Source organism: Mytilus edulis, chromosome 9 (assembly GCF_963676685.1).
Source record: "Mytilus edulis chromosome 9, xbMytEdul2.2, whole genome shotgun sequence".
NCBI lineage: Eukaryota > Metazoa > Mollusca > Bivalvia > Mytilida > Mytilidae > Mytilus > Mytilus edulis.
Window position 1 is genome coordinate 79828738 of NC_092352.1, and position 23094 is coordinate 79851831.

Here is a 23094-nt window from a genome sequence, read left to right on the forward strand (position 1 = left end):
TGTTAATGTTTGTGTCATTTTCGTCTTTTGTGGATAGTTGTCTCATTGGCAATCATAACATGCACATCTTCTTTTTTTATATTTCATCCAATTGTATATCAATATATTCTACTATGCCTTTAATAGTGCAGTGTAAGTGCATGGTGGACACTCTTTTGTAAGAAATCGATTTTTCTGAAAGATTAGATATGAGAAGCCATTCATATTTTCCCGCAAAAAAATACAAAGTTACCGTTCCTTACCGGGAGTGTCGTAAAACGTTTTTGAGATATTCTTCCGCAAGCTTTAACACAATTTACAACTTCAAACGTTTAATGTTTTGCATGTTATTTTCTGCAATAAAGCACTAGCATTAATTTATTAAATGGCGTGCATATATGTTTCCAATTTCCTTACTATTTCCTATACCTTTCCTAAGATTATAAATATAAGGCGATGTTGTATGATTGCCAATGAGACAACTTTCCACCAAAGTTCATATTAAGTAGATGTTAGCAATAAGAGGTAACGGTACGACCTTCAACAATGACAAAAGCCGATACCTTAAAGTCGATTATGAAAGGCCACGACATAAATAAAAAGTGAAACAATTGAATTGAGAAAAATAACGGCATAATTCACAAATCAATTGGGAAAAACAAAAATTAATGACATGAACCATTACAACCACTAAATTGCAGGTTCTATACAAAAGACAGGCGCATACATAATGTGGCGGGTTTAAACATGTTTGTGAGCGCTCAACCTTCTAACATATGAACAAACTATAGAAGCCAGTTGAAAATGGCTTATCTCATCAGATCGATACAAACAGAAAAAAAACTAACTAAAACATAGTATGGACGGGACAGAGTATTTATACATCTCTTACAACAAAATATAAAAAGTAGAGATCTAAGACTATATATATTGATGTTTCAACTCATGATGGGGCTTAACTTGATTTCTTAGACTTATCCTTTTGAATATATGTTAAGCCTACAACAGTGAACTAATGGAAGAAACAAATGTCTAAAAAAAAAACGAATGATATAAACATACAACAAAAGTGCCTAACTATATAAGTCTAACATAGAAAAGTATACGACGTATAATTGATTTTAAGACCGAGAAATATTTTCCAGTTAACAAACATATATACATAAGTACGTGTACGTACAATTGAAATTAAAATGAGTAAATTATCGAAGAATCCAAAAAGAAAAATATTTAACGAGTGACCGAACAACACATGAATTTGCTAATGCGCGCAGCCTATTTGAATTCTTTGATTAGTTATTCTTTTTATTACATTGGCAAATGGCTTTTTTTAAGTAGAAAGGGTAAGAAACTAACATGTAGATCTAAATGAGATTTAAATTTCTACACATTATTTGATAAGAAGATACCAAGTCAATAGCTGATAAAGAAATTAAGAAAACAAATGGCACACATATGATGATGATTGACCAAAAGGAAAAATGTAAATCCTATAATGCACTGGACATTAGTCATTTCTTTGCATGTCTTCTGTCATAATCATAACAGACTAAATGCACTGATCCAGGGTTTGGTGTTTGAAGGCTCTACCAATGTTAGGAGTTAAAGAACCATATATTTACCAAAAAAAATAGATGTAGTCTAATCTATGAAATATATTCATTTCTTAAAAAAAAGGGGGTGGGGTAAAATTGAAGAAAAAAAAAAATAAGCAACTGCGCATCCAATTTAGGATTTCAAGCATGTCAGTCATTGTGATTACAATTTCTAAAACATATCATTTATTCATTTTTTTTTCTAATATATTTTTCGGTGTTAAAGAAGTTATCTAGTCCTCCCCTGAGTGCTCCGTATAAAAACATTTTTGGGGAAAACACAGATACATTGGATTTGACAGTTTGACACCACCATTTAATTGTTTTTGTGCTGCTACTCGTTACTCGACACGTTACTAGGATAACCTTGGGCTGATATGTATAAAACTACTTATCCGAAAGGACGGATTTTTTTCTAGATGTCCTACGATAAATAAATAATACGATAAGATCTGTCCTACTAAAAAGCACTTGGGAACGCCCGAGAGCGCCCGAGAAAAGAAAAAGCGCCCAAGGAAGAAAAAAAGGCCCGGGAGAATAAGTGATTTCCTGAATGAAAAAAAAACCTTGCGTGTTTCACCCGTATAAATGGGGATATTTACGATGCTAAATCTGAAGTGTGTAGATAGTGTTGTTGCACTTTTACATTTTAGATTTAAAAATTGTATATAAGTTGGTAAATATAAGTATATAGAAGAATCATGAACGATATTGTCCTCGATCAAAACGTATATTTGGTCAGTTTAAAAAAAATCAGTGTCCCGAGGTCTAATATTCGCAACTGCATGGTGAACACTTGTTCAATTTCTTTTGCCGTTCTTAAATAATGTGCAATTCTTTTAATTTTATAAAATTAATATTTATCTGGGAAATTTGAGAAGCGTATCTGTCGGTGTTTAACGATTTATAAATCTTCAGCATAAGCTGTGATCCATTATTATCTTTTCGAAATTATTGTTAAAATTGAAACATTCATCTCTATATATTTTCCCCGGGCGCTAATTTTTTTTCCCGGGCGCTTTTTCTTCATCCGGACGCTTCCGACGCTTTTTAGTAGGACCCGATTGGATATCTTAACTTAAGTAGTTTTAAATTATTGAAAAACAATTAAATAGTTTTAAGGAGTATGATTGAATTTAAGTAGAGTAGAACTCGTTTTTATAGTTTTACTTATAATTTTGCAAGTTATATTAATCTAATCACAATGTGCATTATGTTGAAACAAAGTTACAATTTCGTTTAAAAATAACAGTATTTTTTAAATAGTTTATTACAGTGTAGAAAGTTGAACGTTAATCTTAACGGGATTCCTAAATGTTATGACACCTTCAGTAGGTCAGTCTAGTCATTAAGAGTTCAAATAATAGTCGTCTGCAAATGCAGCTGGTGGATATTTAATTACATTGTTTTTATCATCTCTGGGAATCAGGTTAACTTAGTGTGAAGTTTTCTGTCTAATGTTGCAGACGTAAACAGTTCGCTTTTATTACAGCGAAAACAATGTTGTGAAATTATAATAAATGTTGTAAATATTGGATAAAAAAATTAGTTATAAGCAAACATTCGATGTCACTGCTTTAGAGGAGATGATACTTTTGCAAATTTAAATGTGAAATTACAAAAAATCCTAATGCAATTGTTATAAAATATATCATATAACAAATACTATGAGAAAAATATAAAAATATTCATAACTGTCATACAAGCGCGGAATATAGTTTCAATTGGGAGATATATTCTCCGTAACACATGCGAATATCAACCAGAATACAGGTGCGCCTATACATGCGATTTCTTTATAATAAAAAAACTAGAGGCTCTAAAGTACGAAGCCCTGTTGGTCTCACACAGATTATAAAGTGTCTTTTAAAGTCCTGCGCTGAAGATGTGTAAAGTCTAGCGCTGGAGATATAAAGTCTAGCGTTAGAGATGTAAAGTCCAGCGCTGAAGATGTAATGTCTAGCGCTGGAGATGTAAAGTCCAGCGCTGGAGATCTAAAGTCTAGCGCTGAATATGTAAAGTCAAGCGCTGAAGATGTAAAGTCTAGCGCTGGGGATGTAAAGTCTAGCACTGGAGATGTGTAAAATCTAGCGCTGGAGATATGCAAAGTTTAGCGCTGGAGATGTAAAGTCAAGCGCTGCAGATGTAAAATCAAGCGCAGGAGATGTAAAGTCTAGCGCTGAAGATGTACTATCAAGCGCTGGAGATGTAAAGTTAAGCGCTGGAGATCTAGATGTAAAGTCAAGCGCTGGAGATATAAAGTATAGCGCTGGAGATGTAAAGTCAAGCGCTGGAAATGTTACCCCAGCGCTGAAGATGTAAAGTCCAGCGCAGGAGATCTAAAGTCTAGCGCTGTATATGTAAAGTCAAGCGCTGTAGATGTAAAGTCTAGCGCTGGGGATGTAAAGTCTAGCGCTGAAGATGTGTAATATCTAGCGCTAGAGATATGCAAAGTCTAGCGCTCAAGATGTAAAGTCAAGCGCTGGAGATGTAAAATCAAGCGCTGGAGATGTAAAGTCTAGCGCTGAAGATGTAAAATCAAGCGCTGGAGATGTAAAGTTAAGCGCTGGAGATCTAGATGTAAAGTCAAGCGCTGGAGATATAAAGTCTAGCGCTGGAGATGTAAAGTCAAGCGCTGGAAATGTAAAGTCCAGCGCTGAAGATGTAAAGTCTAGCGCTGAGGATATAATAAAATTAACGGTATCAATTTTCTTGCACCAGATGCGCATTTCGACAATACATGTCTCTTCAGTGATGCTCGTGGCCAAAATATTTGAAATCCAAAGCTTATAAAAAAGATGAAGAGCTATAATCCAAAAGGTCCAAAAAGTATAGCCAAATCCGTGAAAGGAATCAGAGCTTTGCATGAGGGAGATACATTCCTTAATTTATAACAATTTCTATCATTTTGTAATAGCAAATTTTAATAACACATAAAAAATCCGTTTTTTCATGCCAGTACCGAAGTACTGGTTATAAAGCTTGTGATACCCTCGGGGACTAATAGTCCATCAGCAGAGGCATCGACCCAGTGGTAGTAATAAAATTAACGGTATCAATTTTCTTGCACCAGATGCGCAATTCGACAATACATGTCTCTTCAGTGATGCTCGTGGCCAAAATATTTGAAATCCAAAGCTTATAAAAAAGACGAAGAGCTATAATACAAAAGGTCCAAAAAGTATAGCCAAATCCGTATAAAGTGTAGCACAGAAGATGTAAATTCAAGCGCTGTAGATGTAAAGTCTATCGCTAGAAATGTAAAATCGTGTTTTATAGTGTGTTGCAAATAAGGATGCTAGAAAAGCCTCGGTCACATCTTACCGGATAGCTCGAACGGACGCCTAACGGAAAGCCTTTTTTCAATCCGTTCATGTCCGTAAGACGTCCGTTCTTATTCGTAAGACGACCGTCCATATCCGTTGCATGTCCGTTAAGCGTACGTTTTATCCGTCGACGTCCGTTCTGTCCGGTGGAAAATTTTGAGCATATTCAAAACGTTGAACGGACGTCCAACGGATAAAATGTCCGTTGAACGTCCGTTAGGCGTCCGTTTTGTATACGTTACGTGTCCGTTATACATCCGTTGGTGGTCTGGATGATAAACTCACCAACGGACTTCAACCGGACGTATAACGGATAAAACGGATGTTGCACGAATGAGAAACGGACTTCTACCGGACGTATAACGGATAAAACGGATGATCAACGGATCTGAAACGGATATATGCCAATTGAAATTTTTGCGTCAGAAATGCCAATTATTGGTATGTCAGATTTCTTAAGGTTCATGAATTCTTATTATTCATAATCAACCTTAGAGTAAGGGCGATTCTTCACAATCAAGCAGCTTTTATTTCAGACACTGACCTTATGCGGTAATTTGAAGAATAAACCAAAACCAGTTACACCTAAACATTTTGAATATTTATGCGATGTACATGTATTATTATTGTTGCCTTTTATTTTTCCGTATATATTGTTCATCCGTTTTATCCGGTACGCTTCCGTTAGGTGTGCGTTTTATGCCGTACTCTTCCGTTGGATGTACATTCAACATCCGTTCTGTCCGGTACGTTTCCGTTTCTCGTACTTTGCATATCCGGTATGTGTCCGTAAGGCATCCGTTACACGTCCGTTGTATTCGGTCAGTACATCAACGGACTCCCAACGGATAACAATTCTGCCAACGGACAACTTTTATTTTCATTCGTTAGGCGTCCGTTCGTGCTTCGGTCACACCTTACCGGATAGCACGAACGGACGCCTAACGGATGAAAAAAAAAGATGTCCGGACAGAACGGATGTCCAATGTATATACGGATGGTATGCTGCTTTCACGAAAAAATACTTTGGGTAGCACTTTACCAAAGAGAATAAGCCTTCTTCAAATCTCTTCGATCATAAGCTTAAGTTTTTCAAAAATGTCCATGAACCAGAGTTTGAATGGTGTCGAAACTTTAATATTGACTGCTTTATTAGAATAAACGAATCAGTACATTGCTCAGCTTTAAAATTAATGCACTTATATAATAGAATCGAAGAGTACATCGATAGAGTATGGTTATTAAATTGGGTATGTTGTAAATGTTAGATGAAATTGTCTACGTTTTTTTATTCTTCTGTAATGTTTACTGTTTTCAGAGTGTTTTTTTGTTTTCTTTTTTAGCCATGGCTTAGTCAGTTTATTTTCGACTTGTGGGTTTTTATGTCCTCTGGGTATCCTTTGCCTGTTTTTTAGTTATGATTTTTTTTTAAAGTAAAAGAAATGGCGGATAAATGGTTTATTTTTAAATAAATTGTTACCTATATCAAATTCAAAACATTGCCAGTGTTTATCTTATGAGAGCACCAAATGATAGACATGTCTACCGAAACAGAAACACATTCCAATAAAATCGTTATCACGATATGATCGATTTTTTAATATCTTGATGCATTATAAGCATTTCCAAAATTATTTGATTTCATAATATTAATCCACACATTATGCTATCTTATAAGATTATCGATTTTTATAATATATCTTAAATTATGGTGTACCATAATATTCGTTATGGTGTAATATAACTAGTAGCACTTTACCAAAGAAAATAAGCCTTCTTCAAAACTCTTCAATCATTAGCTTTAGTTTTTCAAAGATGACCATTAACGAGAGTTTGAATGGTGTCGATAGAGTATGGTTATTAAATGTGGTATTTTGTAGATGATAAATGATAGTTATGGATTAACCGTTTTACAGATGATATCGGATATGTTCCTTATTTCATAACTAAAATCCCCTTTCCTTTGCACGTATATGACATACCGAATTAAAGTATTTACCGGGTTTGTAATAACATGAGCAACACGACGGGTGCCACATGTGGATCAGGATCAGCATACCCTTCCGGAGCACCTGATATCATCCACAGTTTTCGTTGGGGTTCGTGTTGCTCAGTTTTACCTTTCTGTGTTGTGTATTGGGTTCTATCATTTGAATGTTTGTCTTTTCTTTTTTAGCCATAGCCTTGTCAGTTTATTTTCGATCTATAAGTTTGACTGTCCCTCTGGAATCTGTAGCCCATCTTTCACAGAGAGTGGTTATATTGTTTTAGTATTTTGTAAGCGCGACATTTTTGTAAACTTAATAAGTAGTAACATTCATATATGTAATTTATTATTGTATTAGTTTAAAGCAATTCAATGGGACGTCATATATCTTATATGAATTCACTCGTTTAAACTTAAATTGGAGAAAAACAGTTTCCTTACGACAAAACACGATAATACCATATCAACCCGGCTTTTTTACTAGTCTGAAATGTTGACCAGGATTCAAGTCTTGCTAGTTCACAAAGTGTCAGTCTGTTGTCTGCTCTCTGGCTGGAGTGTTGTCTCTTTTACATATATTCCCTATTTCGATCTCAATTTTATGTAATTAGACATGACGTCCTATTCGGACATATTATTGTGAATCCGGAGCAATAAGTCATTACTCTCAATAAAAAAATACTACTTAATTTGGAAATTAAGGAATACAGGTGTTATAGTTTTAGAATATTAGCCGAGATAAAAGAACAATTTTTAAACCTTTATACAACATTTCTCGTAGCTTTTATATTATATTTTATTGTTTGAATCAACTGATTTACCATTCAATGAATTGCGATTAACACGTAGTGATTGATATTTGTTTGGAGTGTTCAAATCTCTATATTATAAATATTTAATATATTTATTTATATTATTCTATATTATATTTTGACTAACAAACTTCGTGTTTTGACTAGTATGATGTGCAAAGAAGTCAACGAATAAATTTGGATAAATAGAAATAGAATATTTTTTTTTCGATTTTATTAATATATATTAACAAACAAAAATAAAAGTCTATTATAAATGTCGTCATGCATAAGTCATCATCCACATTTCATACAGTACTTATATTTTTATTCCCAAAAGATTATTTTGACAGGTTGCACTCCCATTAGTACGTTGTGATATAATTTCAACTAGGTATTAATATAACGAGTTCATTCTGCAATGTGTATAAATTTTCATATCAAACGTAAATTATGTCATCTGTTTCTTACCAATCAATCATACAGCTGAACTAAATAATATTGTATTACATGACCTTGCTTCGCATTGAAATAGTTTAATATTTACAATTTATTTCTTCTGCTGTTTTTATACTTGTATATAAATTAATTTCGTGGTTCTCAAGAACCAATATGTTATCTTAATTTTTTAAGAATGTTTTTCTGCAGATAAATAGAAGTCAAATGGACAATAACTGAATTTTGATATGCAACGTGTTATGTAGGAAAACAACAATCATACATGTCATAGTGCTGTTTTAAATACTCAGGTGCATCTATCATCAAATATTGACCGACGTCGAAATAAATATTTATTGGTAATACATCAAAATGAATATCTAATTTCTACCTGCCTATGTTTATAGATTATGATTTTTTTTTTTTAAATTCTGTCTTGATGTCTCGATTTTTATTCTAAGATGTATTTTTTATTTACATGTAAGACAACACAAGAGACTTTTCTTTTACAGACACAATTTTAATTTTAAAGGAATTGAAAAGAAACATTTCAAATTTGATGGTGACAAAAAAAATACGTTGTATGCATGTGTATTCGAAATAATGTACCCACCTTAACCAATATACACAAATACACATAAGCAACATTAAAACGGTCTGCAACATAAACTGAATTTGAAACAATAACAATTGCATGTAATGAGTTTTTGTGGATCTGACCATTAATTAAATTTCGTCAAGTCAAGACACATAAACACGTGAAAGTAATGTGTTTCTATACCTATTGTGTACATAGTCATTTATAATTTATAAAGACGTCTGAAGAATGTGTACTATTTTTTTTATAACATTTCCCCTTGATAAAACTAATGTGTTGAAAACGAGGTCAACTGACACTTATTTTCTACATTTATTTTCTAAAACACGATTTATTCATTGTTTAAGGAACGATAATACATTTAAGAAAACGATGGCTTATAAGACGACACGATTTGTCTCCCTTCTACAAAATACTGTCCTAGATAAAAGACATTGAAGACGAAAGCATTTTAAATATGACGCGAGAAAGGCGACGATTGTCGGATGAATATAATCAATAGTTGATCATAAAAATAGCATTTTAAGATTAATAAATTACGGAACTTGTTAGCAGTACCCAAAACATTGTTTTTCGGACACATCAAATTTGATTTTTTCATGCATAATTATGAAATTCAATAATATTCAAAATTATGGACACACATAATATTACTGGAAATATTATTTAATCTCATAATATTATAGCTTTTCATAAAGCAGTCAAATTTAGCCAATTCCATAATATTATGGAGTTCGCTAAGTGCCCCGACTGAACAAAAAATGATGAAAATGTTATTGAGGTTAATGGCATGTTTTGTGATAAAAGAAACATATTTTCATTTTCAAATATTGCACAAGTTAAAACCATTTTTAAGCAATATTTTGTACATGTTATAACACGTATGAGGTACTTTTGTACATGTTATAACTTGTATTTTTGCATTGTACAAATTATAACATGTACAAATTTTTTGTACATGTTATAACCTGTACAAAATTGCAACTTGTACACGACATATATATTAAGGCACATAAAACAGGGGCGGATAAAAAACCTCTGTGTCTAGCGGGGGATTCAAATGTAGATATCTGTATAGAGATGTATATATGCGAGTATTGGCAGTAATGGTTATGGTGTGTGTGTGTGTGAGGGGAGGGTTTCAGATCAAAGATCGTTTCTATAATTCTATTATCTTTTAGTTTTTATCATTTCATTCTATTCTTTATCCTATTTTTCAGCTCTTACCAGGCAATCATATTCATATATGAAATCTTTCTGTCCCCCACCCCAACAAATAAATAAATGTGAAATGGCTCTTAGTTAACACAAGTCTAAATTGATTGATTGTATGTTGCTAATTTTAAAACCCAGTGACACATATTTCATGCTTGTTCATGAAAACACGAGTTTATAAGTAATGTATATAATATAAATACGAAGAGATGGAATGTGATTGCTAATAAGGCAACTATCCACCGTAGTTCAAATATGAAGTGGATGTAAGCAATTATAGACAATCGTAAGGCCTTCAATAATGACAAAAACCTGATAATGTAAAGTCGTCTATAAAAGGCCCGACATGAAAAGTGTAAACAATTCAAACGAAAAAAACTAACAGCTTAATCATATATAACTAAACAATTTACAAAATATCAAATATGAGTCGAGACATGAACCAACGACAACCATTAAACTACAGGCTCCTGACCCGGGACAGGTAAATAACGAATATGGCTGGGTTGATATAGAAACGAAGATGTGGTATGATTGCAAATGAGACAACTCTCTACAAGAGACCAAAATGACACAGAAATCAACAGCTATAAGTCCCCGTACGGCCTTCGACAATAAGCTAAGTCTACATCGCATAGTGAATATAAAAAGCCCTGAAATCACAAATGTATTTCAATCAAGAAAACTAACGGCCGAATTAATGTACAAAAAAATGAACGAACACAAATATATATAATAAAGCAACAAACGGCAACAACTGAATTACAGGCTCTTGACTTGGGACAAGCTAACACATAAAGAATTTGGCGGGGTTAAATATGTTAGAGGGATCCCAAATCCTCCCCCTAATCTGGGACTGAACAACAACATGTTTGTGAGCACTCAATCCATCCCGAAGCTGGGACAGTGGTGTAACAGTACAGTAAAATAACAACCTGCACAATCAGTTGCAATTAGATTAACTCAAAACATCGGAACGAGACACACACAACAAACTAATTTTAAGACAATAGACACAAAGCACCGACACAAGAGAATATGCAATTACTGGAAATTTGCTCAATCAACAACTAGAACTTAAATAAATCTTGTTCTTTCAAATTGAGTTATCAATCAGTACACAACGCGCGGCAAAGGATTTAAAAGAAAAAAGAAAACAGTCTGAGAAACATCTGGTTTACGTTGTATATAGATATAAGAAGATGTGGTATGGGTGCAAATGAGACAACTCTTCATCCAAGTCCTAATTTGTAAATATAAAGACTTAATAGTTCAATGTACGGTCTTCAACACGAACATTGGCTCAATCCGAACAGAAAGCTATAAAGGGCCCAAAAAATGACTAGTGTAAAACCATTTAAAGTCTAATCTATTTAAAAAAAAGATAGGATGGTTAATGGTATTCTCATGTCAATAAAATAAGTGAAAAGATAACACTTAGATTAAATTTATTTCGTGCCATGAAATTCAAAATGAAAAGAAAGTATTTACAAACAATATGCTAGTATTTAAGTTTTATCCGACCTTTATTTGAATATACAGATATTATTTGGGACAACATTCCAGATTATTTAAGTGATAAACTAGAAAATATGCAACTTGAAGCGGTTAGGATAGTTACTGGTGGTACTACGTTATCGTTCATAAATAAATTATACGACGAAACAGGATGGGAGTTACTATCAGAAAGATGTAAAAAACACAAAATTATTAAATTTCATGAAATGTTTCATAATAAGACGCCTGATTATTTAAGCGATATTATCCCTCAACAATTGTTTATATTAGTATTCATAATTATGACACAAGACGAACGAATGACACGCAACTTATAAAGTGTAGAACTACATTTTACCAGATATCTTTTCTTCCCTCAGTTATTCGATCCTGGAATGCAACCCCGGACGATAACATATTAAGTCCATTTTAGTTTACACTTAAACGTTACCTTAAGCAAAATGTAAGTAAAATACCAAATTATTATTTTTATGGAGACAGGAAAAAACAAATACTTCATTCCAGATTTCGGATGGATTCTAGTAGTCTGAACGAACATTTATTTAAGAGAAATCTTGTAGAAAGTAAAAACTGTACCTGTGGTAGAATCGAGAGCAACAAGCATTTTCTTCTCGAGTGTAATAATTACTCCCTTGTCCGAAAACGTACGATAAGAAAAAAATTCCGTTCCCATACAATATAGAAACACTCCTATTTGGCTGCCATAACCTCAATCTACTCGTGTTTAAACAAGTGCAACAATATTTGATAGATTCGATGCGATTTGGCTTATAGCGTCCTTCGTGCATGATTTAGATAGTAATTGGGTGAGACAGTCTTGACAAAGTCCTGTAAACACACTCCGCCGCCGGTACACATATATATAGGGAAGATCTGAGGAAAACAAATCAACTTTGTTATTTACAGTTATTTCCCTTTATCTTTTTTTTTTACAGGGAGACGGATTAATATAAGGGAAACATTGTTTCCGAATCCCTTAGTATTATTGTATCACTGTATTTATATGTGTATGTCATGTACATGATTTTTTTTTAGAAATAAAATATGTTTAAAGTAAACTAGAGGCTCTAAAGAGCCTGTGTCGCTCACCTTGGTCTATGTGCATATTAAACAAAGGACACAGATGGTTTCGTGACAAAATTGTGTTTTGGTGATGGTGATGTGTTTGAAGATCTTACTTTTACTGAACATTCTTGCTACTTACAATTTTCTCTATCTTTATAGACTTGGCCCTTTAGAAACAGAGGAAAATATTTTTTGAAAATTTACAAAAATTTACAAAATTAATGAAAATTGTTAAAAATTTACTATGAAGAGGGGTCAACTTACCATGTGGTCATGTTGACTTATTATAAGATCTTACTTTGCTGAACATTATTACTGTTTACAGTTTGTCTCTATCTAAAATAGTATTCAAGATAATAACAAAAAACCGAAAATTTCCCAATTACCAATTAAGGGGCAGCAACACAACCACTAGTTGTCCAATTTATCTGAAAATTTTATAGCAGATAGATGTTGACTTGATAAACAAATTAACCAATGTCAGATTTGCTCTAAATGCTTTGGTTTCAGAGTTATAAGCCAAAATCATCATGTTCCATTTTTAACCATGGTGGCCATCTTGATTGGTTGGCCGGGTCACCGGACACATTTTTGAACTAGATACCCCAATGATGATTGTGGCCAAGTTTGGTTAAATTTGGCCCAGTAGTTTAAGAGGAGAAGATTTTTGTAAAAGTTAACGACGACGACGGACGACGGACGACGGACGCCAAGTGATAAAAAGAAGATATACTTGCATATAAATCCATATACAATGGAAGTTTTTTTAAAAGTGGACTGAACGTTTTGACCATCGAAATTTGAAATACCAATTAGGACCACAAGATTTTAATAAAACAACCAGTGCAGGACTCGCACGAACGCCAGATTAAGTTAGAGGGGCGATATTCTGACGCGTTGTTTTTAATTATTGGTCACCAATGTTTAGAAAGAAAGGGGAGAAACCCAAACAATTATCGACCAATCACAAACGTTGTTGCAAATTTGACCTTAAGACGTCAAAGAATTTCCCAGGATGCAATTATTTCATATAAATAAAAAAAAAATTATACCAATCAGGAACATAAATATACTGTTCCCAGTACCAATTGAATAAAAAAATATTGCATTCAAATGATTTTTATACCAATTGAATAAAAAATATTGCATTCAAATGATTTTTTATATCAATTGAATAAAAAATATTGCATTTGAATGAAAAATTATACCATTTGAATGAAAAATATTTCATTTATATGAAAAAATATACCATTCAAATAAAAAAATATTGCATTTAAATGAAGAAATATACCAGGTAAATAAGAAATATTGCATTTAAATGAAAAATATCAAATTTTTGCAACAAATACCATGCCATATTTAACACTCTGTTAGGTATATTTGAGCTTGATGATAGATATATAAGGAGATGTAATTTGTGTCTCTATGAGACAACTCCAAATTCAAGTCACAAGTTGTAAAAGTAAACCATTAAAGTTAAAGTACGTTCTTTAACGCGGAGCTCAACACTTGATATGCTTTTCGGAATCGAGTTGTACAAGCACTGAATATTGTTATAGGCGTAATATTGACCTAATTACGGTGGATTTCTTTGAACAATTAATTGTTATATTTAACAACCAAACGTTTTATATAGAATGTACAATTCAGATCATACCGATAATTCTGATCCGAGCTACAAACTATTGGTTGGACCGTGCACGATAGCAGGGGTGTTGTCATCCTAGAAAACAATGATTACCTCTCGGAAAATGCCAGGTGTATTACTGGCCATAAATGTTTATCAAGTATATCTTGGCATTTAATAACATTATTATGGCCCTCTTCAGGAGTAAATGTGCCGATGCCATTCCAGCTAATTCAGCACGAAATCCTGACTTCGAATTTTGTTTTTGATGTCCGCGGTTGAACAAGGACTGGTCTCTACCCATCGTTTCTTCGTCACATATAAATACATGTATCATGTCCAATCATATAGTTGCTATCATCAGAGAAAATACCCTTTTTCAGAGCTCGAGGTTGTTAACCGTCCATCCCCTTTTTCGCTGCACCATGCAAATCGTTTGTTCGATTGACTTCCCTAAAGATACAATTTCTTATCCAGATGCCAGTGATACCCATGTTATGTGTATTGTGCTTACTGGTACATTTAGACACAGGGACACCATTAAACTTGTTTGTTATTAAATACAAGAAACTCCTAACACTTGTGTTTACAGTGCATTCCAGCAATGGTCGGCCACTTCTTGTTTTTTTTTACAACGGAACCTGTGACTAAAAGTGTTCGAACATTGTCAACAATAGTTCACCTTGAGATTTTAAGAATGTCACTAATGTTCGACGAGGTTATCCATTCTATGACATCCGTTGAAAGTTCATAACCTACCCATCTTGTTATTTTACTTGTTCCAATGATACTAGATTGGCAGCCGACAACTCATGTCACATGACTGTTGCCCACATGATTCACAACGCTAAAGATAAATACAGTAATCTTCAGTGATGTGAATGACGTAGGGCAAGGACATTTAAAACTGAGTCACAAAAAAAAAACCGAAAACACGACGTCATCGGACCGAATACCTTTTGTTTCTGTAGGATTTTACAATAGTTAACGGTCTTTGTGATTAATTAACCCATGATTACATGGATTTTAAATTTCATATTGTGATTTTTTTTGCAGATCTGCTTACCAGTTGACTCACGTGCGAAAATAAATATGTTTGGTAAGTAGAATAATCTTCAAGGGGCCATCTTCAAAATTTTCATATAAATCAGTTAATAATTTTTTTCTCTCACGAGTATATTGTATGTCAACTAAAACGAATCTCCATTTAAACACAATATTCTAGAGCTTGCATTTCCTACAAATGATTTCTTTGATATAAAGTTGTTACTAACAAATGCTATCAAATAGTTTAAAGTGGTGAAGTTAGAATCGTTCATTTGAAGACTTTACGGACACCATCACGAGTTGGTAGAACTTTATCGATTATCTGTTGCATAGGTGACAACGACTATTGTCCTTACCCTAATCCCGTCCTAACGAATTAGATTTATCACCGCATCATTGTAAATATAACGGAATTTGATGAGACTGTCAACAAAGTGAGAGGTTTAGCGCTATAAACCCAGGTTTAATCCACCATTTTCTACATTTAAAAATGCCTGTACCTAGTCAGTTCTTGTCCATTCGTTTTTGATGTGTTTTGTCATTTGATTTTGCCATGTGATTAGGGACTTTCCAAATTGATTTTCCTCTGAGTTCAGTATTTTTTATTTGTACTGACATAAGTAACACGATGGTTGCCTCATTTTGAGCAAGATCGGTGTCCCCTCCCAGAATACATGGAATATCCGAGGTGTAGATCTTTTTCCACAATAGTAATTATGTAGATTGAAATTTGTTTTTCCTTAATTTAAGAAATAACTCTTTAAAGGCGTTCTCTTTGCTCGTTTTAACATACGTAGGCTTTAAAATTAACAATACCTTTACATCGTCCGTACACGAGGAGTATAAATGCAACAGTAGTATACCGCTAAATGATCTCTCTCAAAACAAAGTTATCTGTCTAAATTAAAATGTTAATAGCAAAGTTATTCTTGTATTATGTGACGTAACACCACTGCATCTGATTAGGGGAGGTTTGAACGCTTACAAATATGTTTCAACCAGCAAACGTTTGGATCCATACATCATGTTCATATAGGTTATTTCGCTAGCTGAATAATCATGCGTATACTTGTATTTATTCAGATAACACTCTTATTATTTGTTTTTTAATTCTTTCAATATATATTATTAAATACTGAGATGTTGTTTGATTTAAAATAAATTATCTATGGGTATCAGAATGACGTGGGAGCAAACATCGGTGTCAGTAAGGCATTCAACAATGATTAAAACACATACCATCGGACACTTCCTGATTTATATAAGAATGCAATTCACGAAAGAAAAGATAACCAATAATAACTACTTAATAACAGGTGTCCATCTTGTGACATTTGCATCTATAAATTATTAATGCAAAAAAGATTTTGGTGAGGGGAAACATTTTCCAATTAACAAAGCACACTTTAAATGTCTGACATCGATTGAAAGACTTTGGCGTGTCTGATTTGCCTTTTTACTGACACGTTATGTTCTCTTTTGTTTGCCAGAATGGTAAAACATAATGCACATGTATGTTTAACCTGTAAAAAAATGAAGTATATGTTTTCATAACACTGTTAAAATAATTGAGTATTTGATTGCAGTGTTAAGGTTGGTTATCGGTGTCACTCTTCTAAATCAATGCAGGGGTGAGTCAACATTTAGTTTTGCTACATAATGTGTACCTGTAAGGGTGGATTACGCTTACTGAAACTTTGTTGATCAGATGAATTGTTTGCAAGAATGCCAGGACAATCTGCATAAAAAAGACAACATTTGCACGTTCGATAGGTGGATAATGGAATTAATTGGATTAATTTATACTAATCTAACTTAAATAGCCACAGTAAAATATTAGTCCTCATAAAATATAACAGATAAAGAAACATAAAAAACAAGAGTCAACTGCAGATCACATAAAATGAATTATGCATTGCGAACACACAAAACGGAAATTTTCTTAAAATACTAAGGATTGCCTACCTAATGACTAAATTAGCTCAGTAGTAAACATTGTGTACACCAGATGTGCATTTTGTCTACAAAAGACTTATATGTGATACTGGAATAAACGGAGTTTAAAGCCAATTAAGAACGAAATTGAAGAGCATTGAGGACGTATATTCCTTAGTGTTATGACAAATGTTTTGTAAACTGTAAATTAATAGAACACATCATTGATATTTCATGTAAACATAGACGTGCTGACGACATGTAAACATCAGAATGTCAAATTTTAGGTTTTTCGTGCAGTAAGAAAACAAACACAAGCAATGGTCTTTCTGTTTTTTTTTTATATAATTGGAGAGTAATGTAGGGAATCGTTTAATGACTGCTCAACAAAAACATTTCAAAAAGAAAAGAAATATATTTTTTATTTAGGTTTAACATGTCTATTCTGTGATCAAGCATCAAACATAACTGATTGCCTTACTCAAAAAGCAGTATGCACTGATGGAGATGAGGTACTGTGTTCACTAATATCATTATATCCGTATGCTCATCGAACATGAATTCCCCCCTCTGGTCTATTCAGATACTTTCCGAGTAGTACTTTGTTCTAAGGGTGGTATATATATATCCATAACGCGATAAACAGTAGCCAGTTGTAAACTGTCACATTTTTTAAATACCAGATTCAAGCTGTGGCTATGTTGATTAAAAAAAAAGAAATCAGAAATTTTTATTTCAGTGATAGCTCTTTAGATATGTTCCGGACCATATGAGTATTTGGACCATACGCGTATGGTCATGACCATATGGGTATATACTCATATGGTCCGACCATACGCGTATGGTCGGACCATACGCGTATGGTCGGGGTAATTAACACTCTGTTACAGTTTACTTTTAATGCTTCTAAACTCTTCATATGGTATGACCGTTCATTCAAAAGACGCTATCATATAGGTAATTTTATCGTTATATTATAATAAAAAGATAAGCTAAATAAAAATAAGAAGTTTCACATTGTTAATTTTACTTAATTGTCAAATTTAAAGAAAACACATTTTATACCGATGGTCATTACCGATGGTCATAACCGATTTGTTATTACGAGTAAATGGCAATATGTCGACTAAAAAATTAAATTCCAAAAATTTCTTAATGAACTGTTACATAAGAAGTCACTGGAAAGTAGCATACTATTAGTTTATTTAAGTTGTGTTGTGAAGATGGTGTATTGCAGTCAACCATTTTACGATATTTGAGATCTAGAGCTTCTTAAAAACACTGTAGACATCAGAATTGCCAAAGACCTCGGTATCACTGTACGCAGCTGCAAAAAAGGCTTGTTTTTCACTCGCAAACAAAATGTGTAAATGAAAAAGATCGTGCACAAAACTTGCAAATGCAAAAAAGCTATGATACCGTGTGGAAGTGAATGTCATCCAAGCCTACATGCACTAATGTAACTAGCGATGAAAACTAACTATGGCATCAATATTAAATTTTTACGTAGTTTTTTTTATTATAAAATTAAAAAATTGTCATGTTTTAAACCATCACTGTTTTTTTTAGATAAAGTTCTTGTATTATTGAAACGTTTATAATGTAATTTGGAAAAATAAATATACCTATATGGTCCAAATACTCATATGGTCCGGCCCGTTAATAACCAAACGAGTATTATACTCATATGGTCCGACCATACGCGTACGGTCGGACCATACGCGTATGGTCGGACCATATGAGTATACGCATATGGTCATGACCATACGCGTATGGTCCAAATACTCATATGGTCCGGAACAGATATACATTGCTTTTTTGTTTTGTCTTAAAAAGAATTTATGTTTACGGATGTTGCGCTAGATATGTGTTTCGCCTAAATAAATAAACTTGAATACAAAAGCAGCACCGTAATTCATAACTGCACATGCGTGATAATTTGTTTTCAATTCTGAAGCAAAAATTTGAAACTGTTAAAACAATACCAGAGATCCAGACGGAAAATCAAAAGAGGATATACGATGAAAGACAATGCCCAAAGCCAAAAAAAATAAGCTTTATCGTTGAATTAACTACTTAATCAGATAATAAACATTAATCAACAGACGACCTGAATGATATTTGAATAATCTTTCTGTATTATGTTCCATAAACCGTCAAATAAATAAAAATCAATGAAAATCTTAATTTATTAGGTTAGTTGTTAATGTTTTATATTGATGAAAATACCGTAAAATAATTAGCAATATCAAATTCAATGTTAAAGGTACGTGTAAAAATAAATTAATCTGAAAATCACAAATAGTGAAGCTGTATCGACATCCAACAATGAAAGAGAATAACATACCTATTGAGTCGAATTATTGTAAACAATTGTTTTCTTAATTATAACAAGGGGCCTCAGTGGCCGAATGGTCTATGTAGTTACCACTGTAATCACTAGCCAGTCAACACAGATGATGTGGGTTCGACTCCAATCTTAATTGACAAGAATTGTCGATTTTCCTATCGAAGGTCGGTAGTTTTCACACGGCACTCTGGCTTCCTCCACCAATAAAAACTAGCCACCACGAAATAGCCCAAATGCGGTGCTTAAAAGTGGCGTTAAAACGCAAAAAATCAATCGAAATCTTACTTAAAACTCCAATTATATCGTGTGATGTTTGTGTTTCGTAATTATAAGATGTCTTGCGTGTATCATGTGTAGATCCCGCAGTAAGTTAAAGATACAATCAATTCAAATATAAGATGGTTATCTCTCACTACGACGAGGACATGGCGCATTTGAAATTTATGCCCAACAGTGAGTATCATAAAAATAAAATTTAAACAGCTATGGATTGTTGACTACTGTACCCCTTTTTTTGACTTTTTTACCTATTATGTTTTTTTGTTTTGTTCACGCATCGTTGTCAATATTATGGAATTTGATGCGACTGTTAAATAAGGTTCAATCCACCATTTTCTAATAAGAAAATGCATGTATCAAGTGAGGAATATGACAGTTGTTTTCCATTCGTTTGATGAGTTTGAGCTTTTAATTTTGCCAAATTGATTAGGGACTTTCCGTTTTGAATTCAGCTGAATTCAGTATATTTGTGATTTAACTTTTTACTGACATTTCCTCTAAATGAATACTCAATGGGATTGTAGACGACTTCCCATAATGTGATATTCAAATTTAAAGATATCCAAGGTAGCCATTGTAAAGCAGTTAGTCTGAATAAATGAGGTATTGTTGAACAACGTTTTTTTTTTTAATTTTAGAAATGTTTTCTAGACCAAGTCATTCTTGGTGATTTATCAACTGTGTTTTCAGCAGGTTGCAGATCGAAACAGGTAATTATTTTTGTATTTGATTGCAAAACGATGAAAACAGATGTTGGATGTTTGTAATGGATCCAATATCCTACGAAAATGACCAAGAATTGTCTGTCCATAAAATTTGAATAAAAATTATACAATAGGATTATGATGTTCAGAAGTTGTGTTTGTTGATGTGGTCCAGAAGTGTTTCTCGTTTCCCTTTTTTAAATGAATAGATCGTTGGTTTTTCAGTTTGAATGATTTTACACTAGTCATTTTACCGGCCCTTTATAGCTTGCTCTTCGATGTGAGCCAAGGCTCCGTGTTGAAGGTCGTACTTTGACCTCTACTGGTTGACTTTTAGCAATGGGATGGAGAGTTGTCTCATTTGCACTCATACCACATCTTCTTATATCAATGTGCGTTTTAATAAAGGCAACAGTAGTATACCGCTGTTCAAAACTCATAAATCCAGGGACAAAAAACAAAATCGGGGTAACAAACTAAAACTGAGGGAAACGCATTAAATATCAGAGGAGAACAACGATACAACATTAAAATGTAACACACACAGAAACGGACTAAGCATTAGACAAAATCCTATGAGAATAACAAATCTAACATCAAATCAAATACATGAATTTGGGATAGATAAGTACAGTGACACGTCTTATAGTAATATTAATTCACACTCACAATTAAGTGAAAACAAACGACACAACGGAAACACAACGTTAAAATGTAACACAAACAGAAACGAACAATAATATAACAATGGCCATATTCTTGACTTGGTACAGGGCATTTTTAAAGGAAAAAATGGTGGGTTGAACCTGGGTTTGTGGCATGCTAAACCTCCCTCTTTTATGGCCATGTGAAATATAACAATAAAATGACAACACAACATTACATTACAGGACTACAATATAAATAAATAGGAGAACACAATTGACAAAGAAACACACGAATAATAGCTAACAAAAGGCAACAGGTTTAAAATTTTAATACTCTAGAAGTGCATTTTGTCCACACAAGACTTACTAGTGACGCCCAGATACAAGAGTTTGAAAGCCGAAACAAGTACAAAGTTGAACAGCATCGAGGACCAAAAGTTCAAAAAAGTTGTGCCAAAACGGCCAGGGTTTTCTGTTAGGTACCAGAACATCCCTATTATTTAGAATAATTTATACTTTTGAAAACAGTAAAGGAGTAAGACCTCTTTTTGGCCCCAAAATATAGCAGTTTTTCAAAATTGTTAAAATGTAAACTTTTAGTTATTCATTGAACAGTAGAATGCTTCTCCTACATAGATTTGTGTTGATTTTGACAATACAATGCACATATATCGGGTACTAGCACCATTAAGTCATGCTAAATTACTGAAATCTTCTAGCATTTTAGTTAAATTTTAGACGGTTTTCGTGTAAAACGAAAGTGGCCGCATTCGTTTTCATCCTTAATATTGAAATGTAAGTTGTATTTGATGATAATACATAACATATATAAAGGTTGAGGATGAACACGGATGTGGCCACTTTCATTTTTGACAAAAACCACCTGAAAATGACATTTTTCGGAATACATGGCATATTTGGTAGATTTTTCATATTTCGGCTTGAATCCGTGTTTATGACTAAATCAGTTGAAATCTTTTACATACACTAATTGATTCAAATAAAATAGACACTTAAGAGTTTAAAAAGTGTTCAAAATACTTCGTCAGATGAACATGAAATTTGAGGCCAAAATCGGTCCTTACCTGACCTACTCCTTTAAAAAAATGACTATCCACTTGTATTTTTGTCCATATGATGAGTTAAGCCTTTTTTGACTGATTTTTATAGTTCGTGGTTATGTTGTACTGTTATACCACTGTCCCAGGTTAGGAGGAGGGTTGGGATCCCGCTAACATGTTTAACCCCGCCACATTATTTATATATGTGCCTGTCCCAAGTCAGGAGCCTGTAATTCAGTGGTTGTCGTTTGTTTATGTGTTACATATTTGTTTTTCGTGCATTTTTTTTTTCTCGTTTGAATTATTTTACATTGTCCTATCGGGGCCTTTTATAGCTGACTATGCGGTATGGGCTTTGCTCATTGTTGAAGGCCGTACGGTGACCTATAGTTGTTAATGTCTGTGTCATTTTGGTCTTTTGAGGACAGTTGTCTCATTGGCAATCATACCACATCTTCTTTTTTATATTCAAAAGATACATGATAAAACTGAAGTATTAACTAATTACAGGAAACTACCGAAATACATTACATAACCCGACAAAATGTATTCTTAAATAAAAATACTAAAATAAAATATGAAAAAATAAATTTGATAAATAGAGAAAATAATATCGGATTAGTCTTAAATCGTACTCCTAAAAAAATAAAAAGATTATTACAAAAAAATAAAGATGTTGCAATGTATTTGTTTTATTTTCATCTCTGTACATGATTTTAGGAATCAAATATTGGCACTTCTTATTATTGAATTCTAAATGTTAAACAACATACAAATGCACCTACTCATAACTATTGGTAAATAATTCATCTTAAGGTATGGAGATAAAACAAAATTTTATGCTTATGATATACATAATATTCAAGAAAAGTGATGTTGGCACCTTTTTATTGATGACAACAAATGATTGAACGAAATCTATTTGAAATAAT

General features: G+C 33.1%; 1 protein-coding gene across 1 annotated transcript in view; it reads left to right on the top strand.

The window, feature by feature from the left end:
* The window catches only part of LOC139489146 (uncharacterized), a 55432-nt gene that overhangs the window by 17762 nt on the left and 14576 nt on the right, over positions 1 to 23094 (top strand). Inside the window, exons 2-5 of the mRNA XM_071275305.1 lie at positions 15196 to 15238; positions 16773 to 16817; positions 17551 to 17633; positions 20389 to 20460. Of these exons, the coding sequence (XP_071131406.1) occupies positions 15232 to 15238; positions 16773 to 16817; positions 17551 to 17633; positions 20389 to 20460 (207 nt within the window). The 5' untranslated portion in view covers positions 15196 to 15231. The remainder of the gene's footprint in view (positions 1 to 15195; positions 15239 to 16772; positions 16818 to 17550; positions 17634 to 20388; positions 20461 to 23094) is intronic.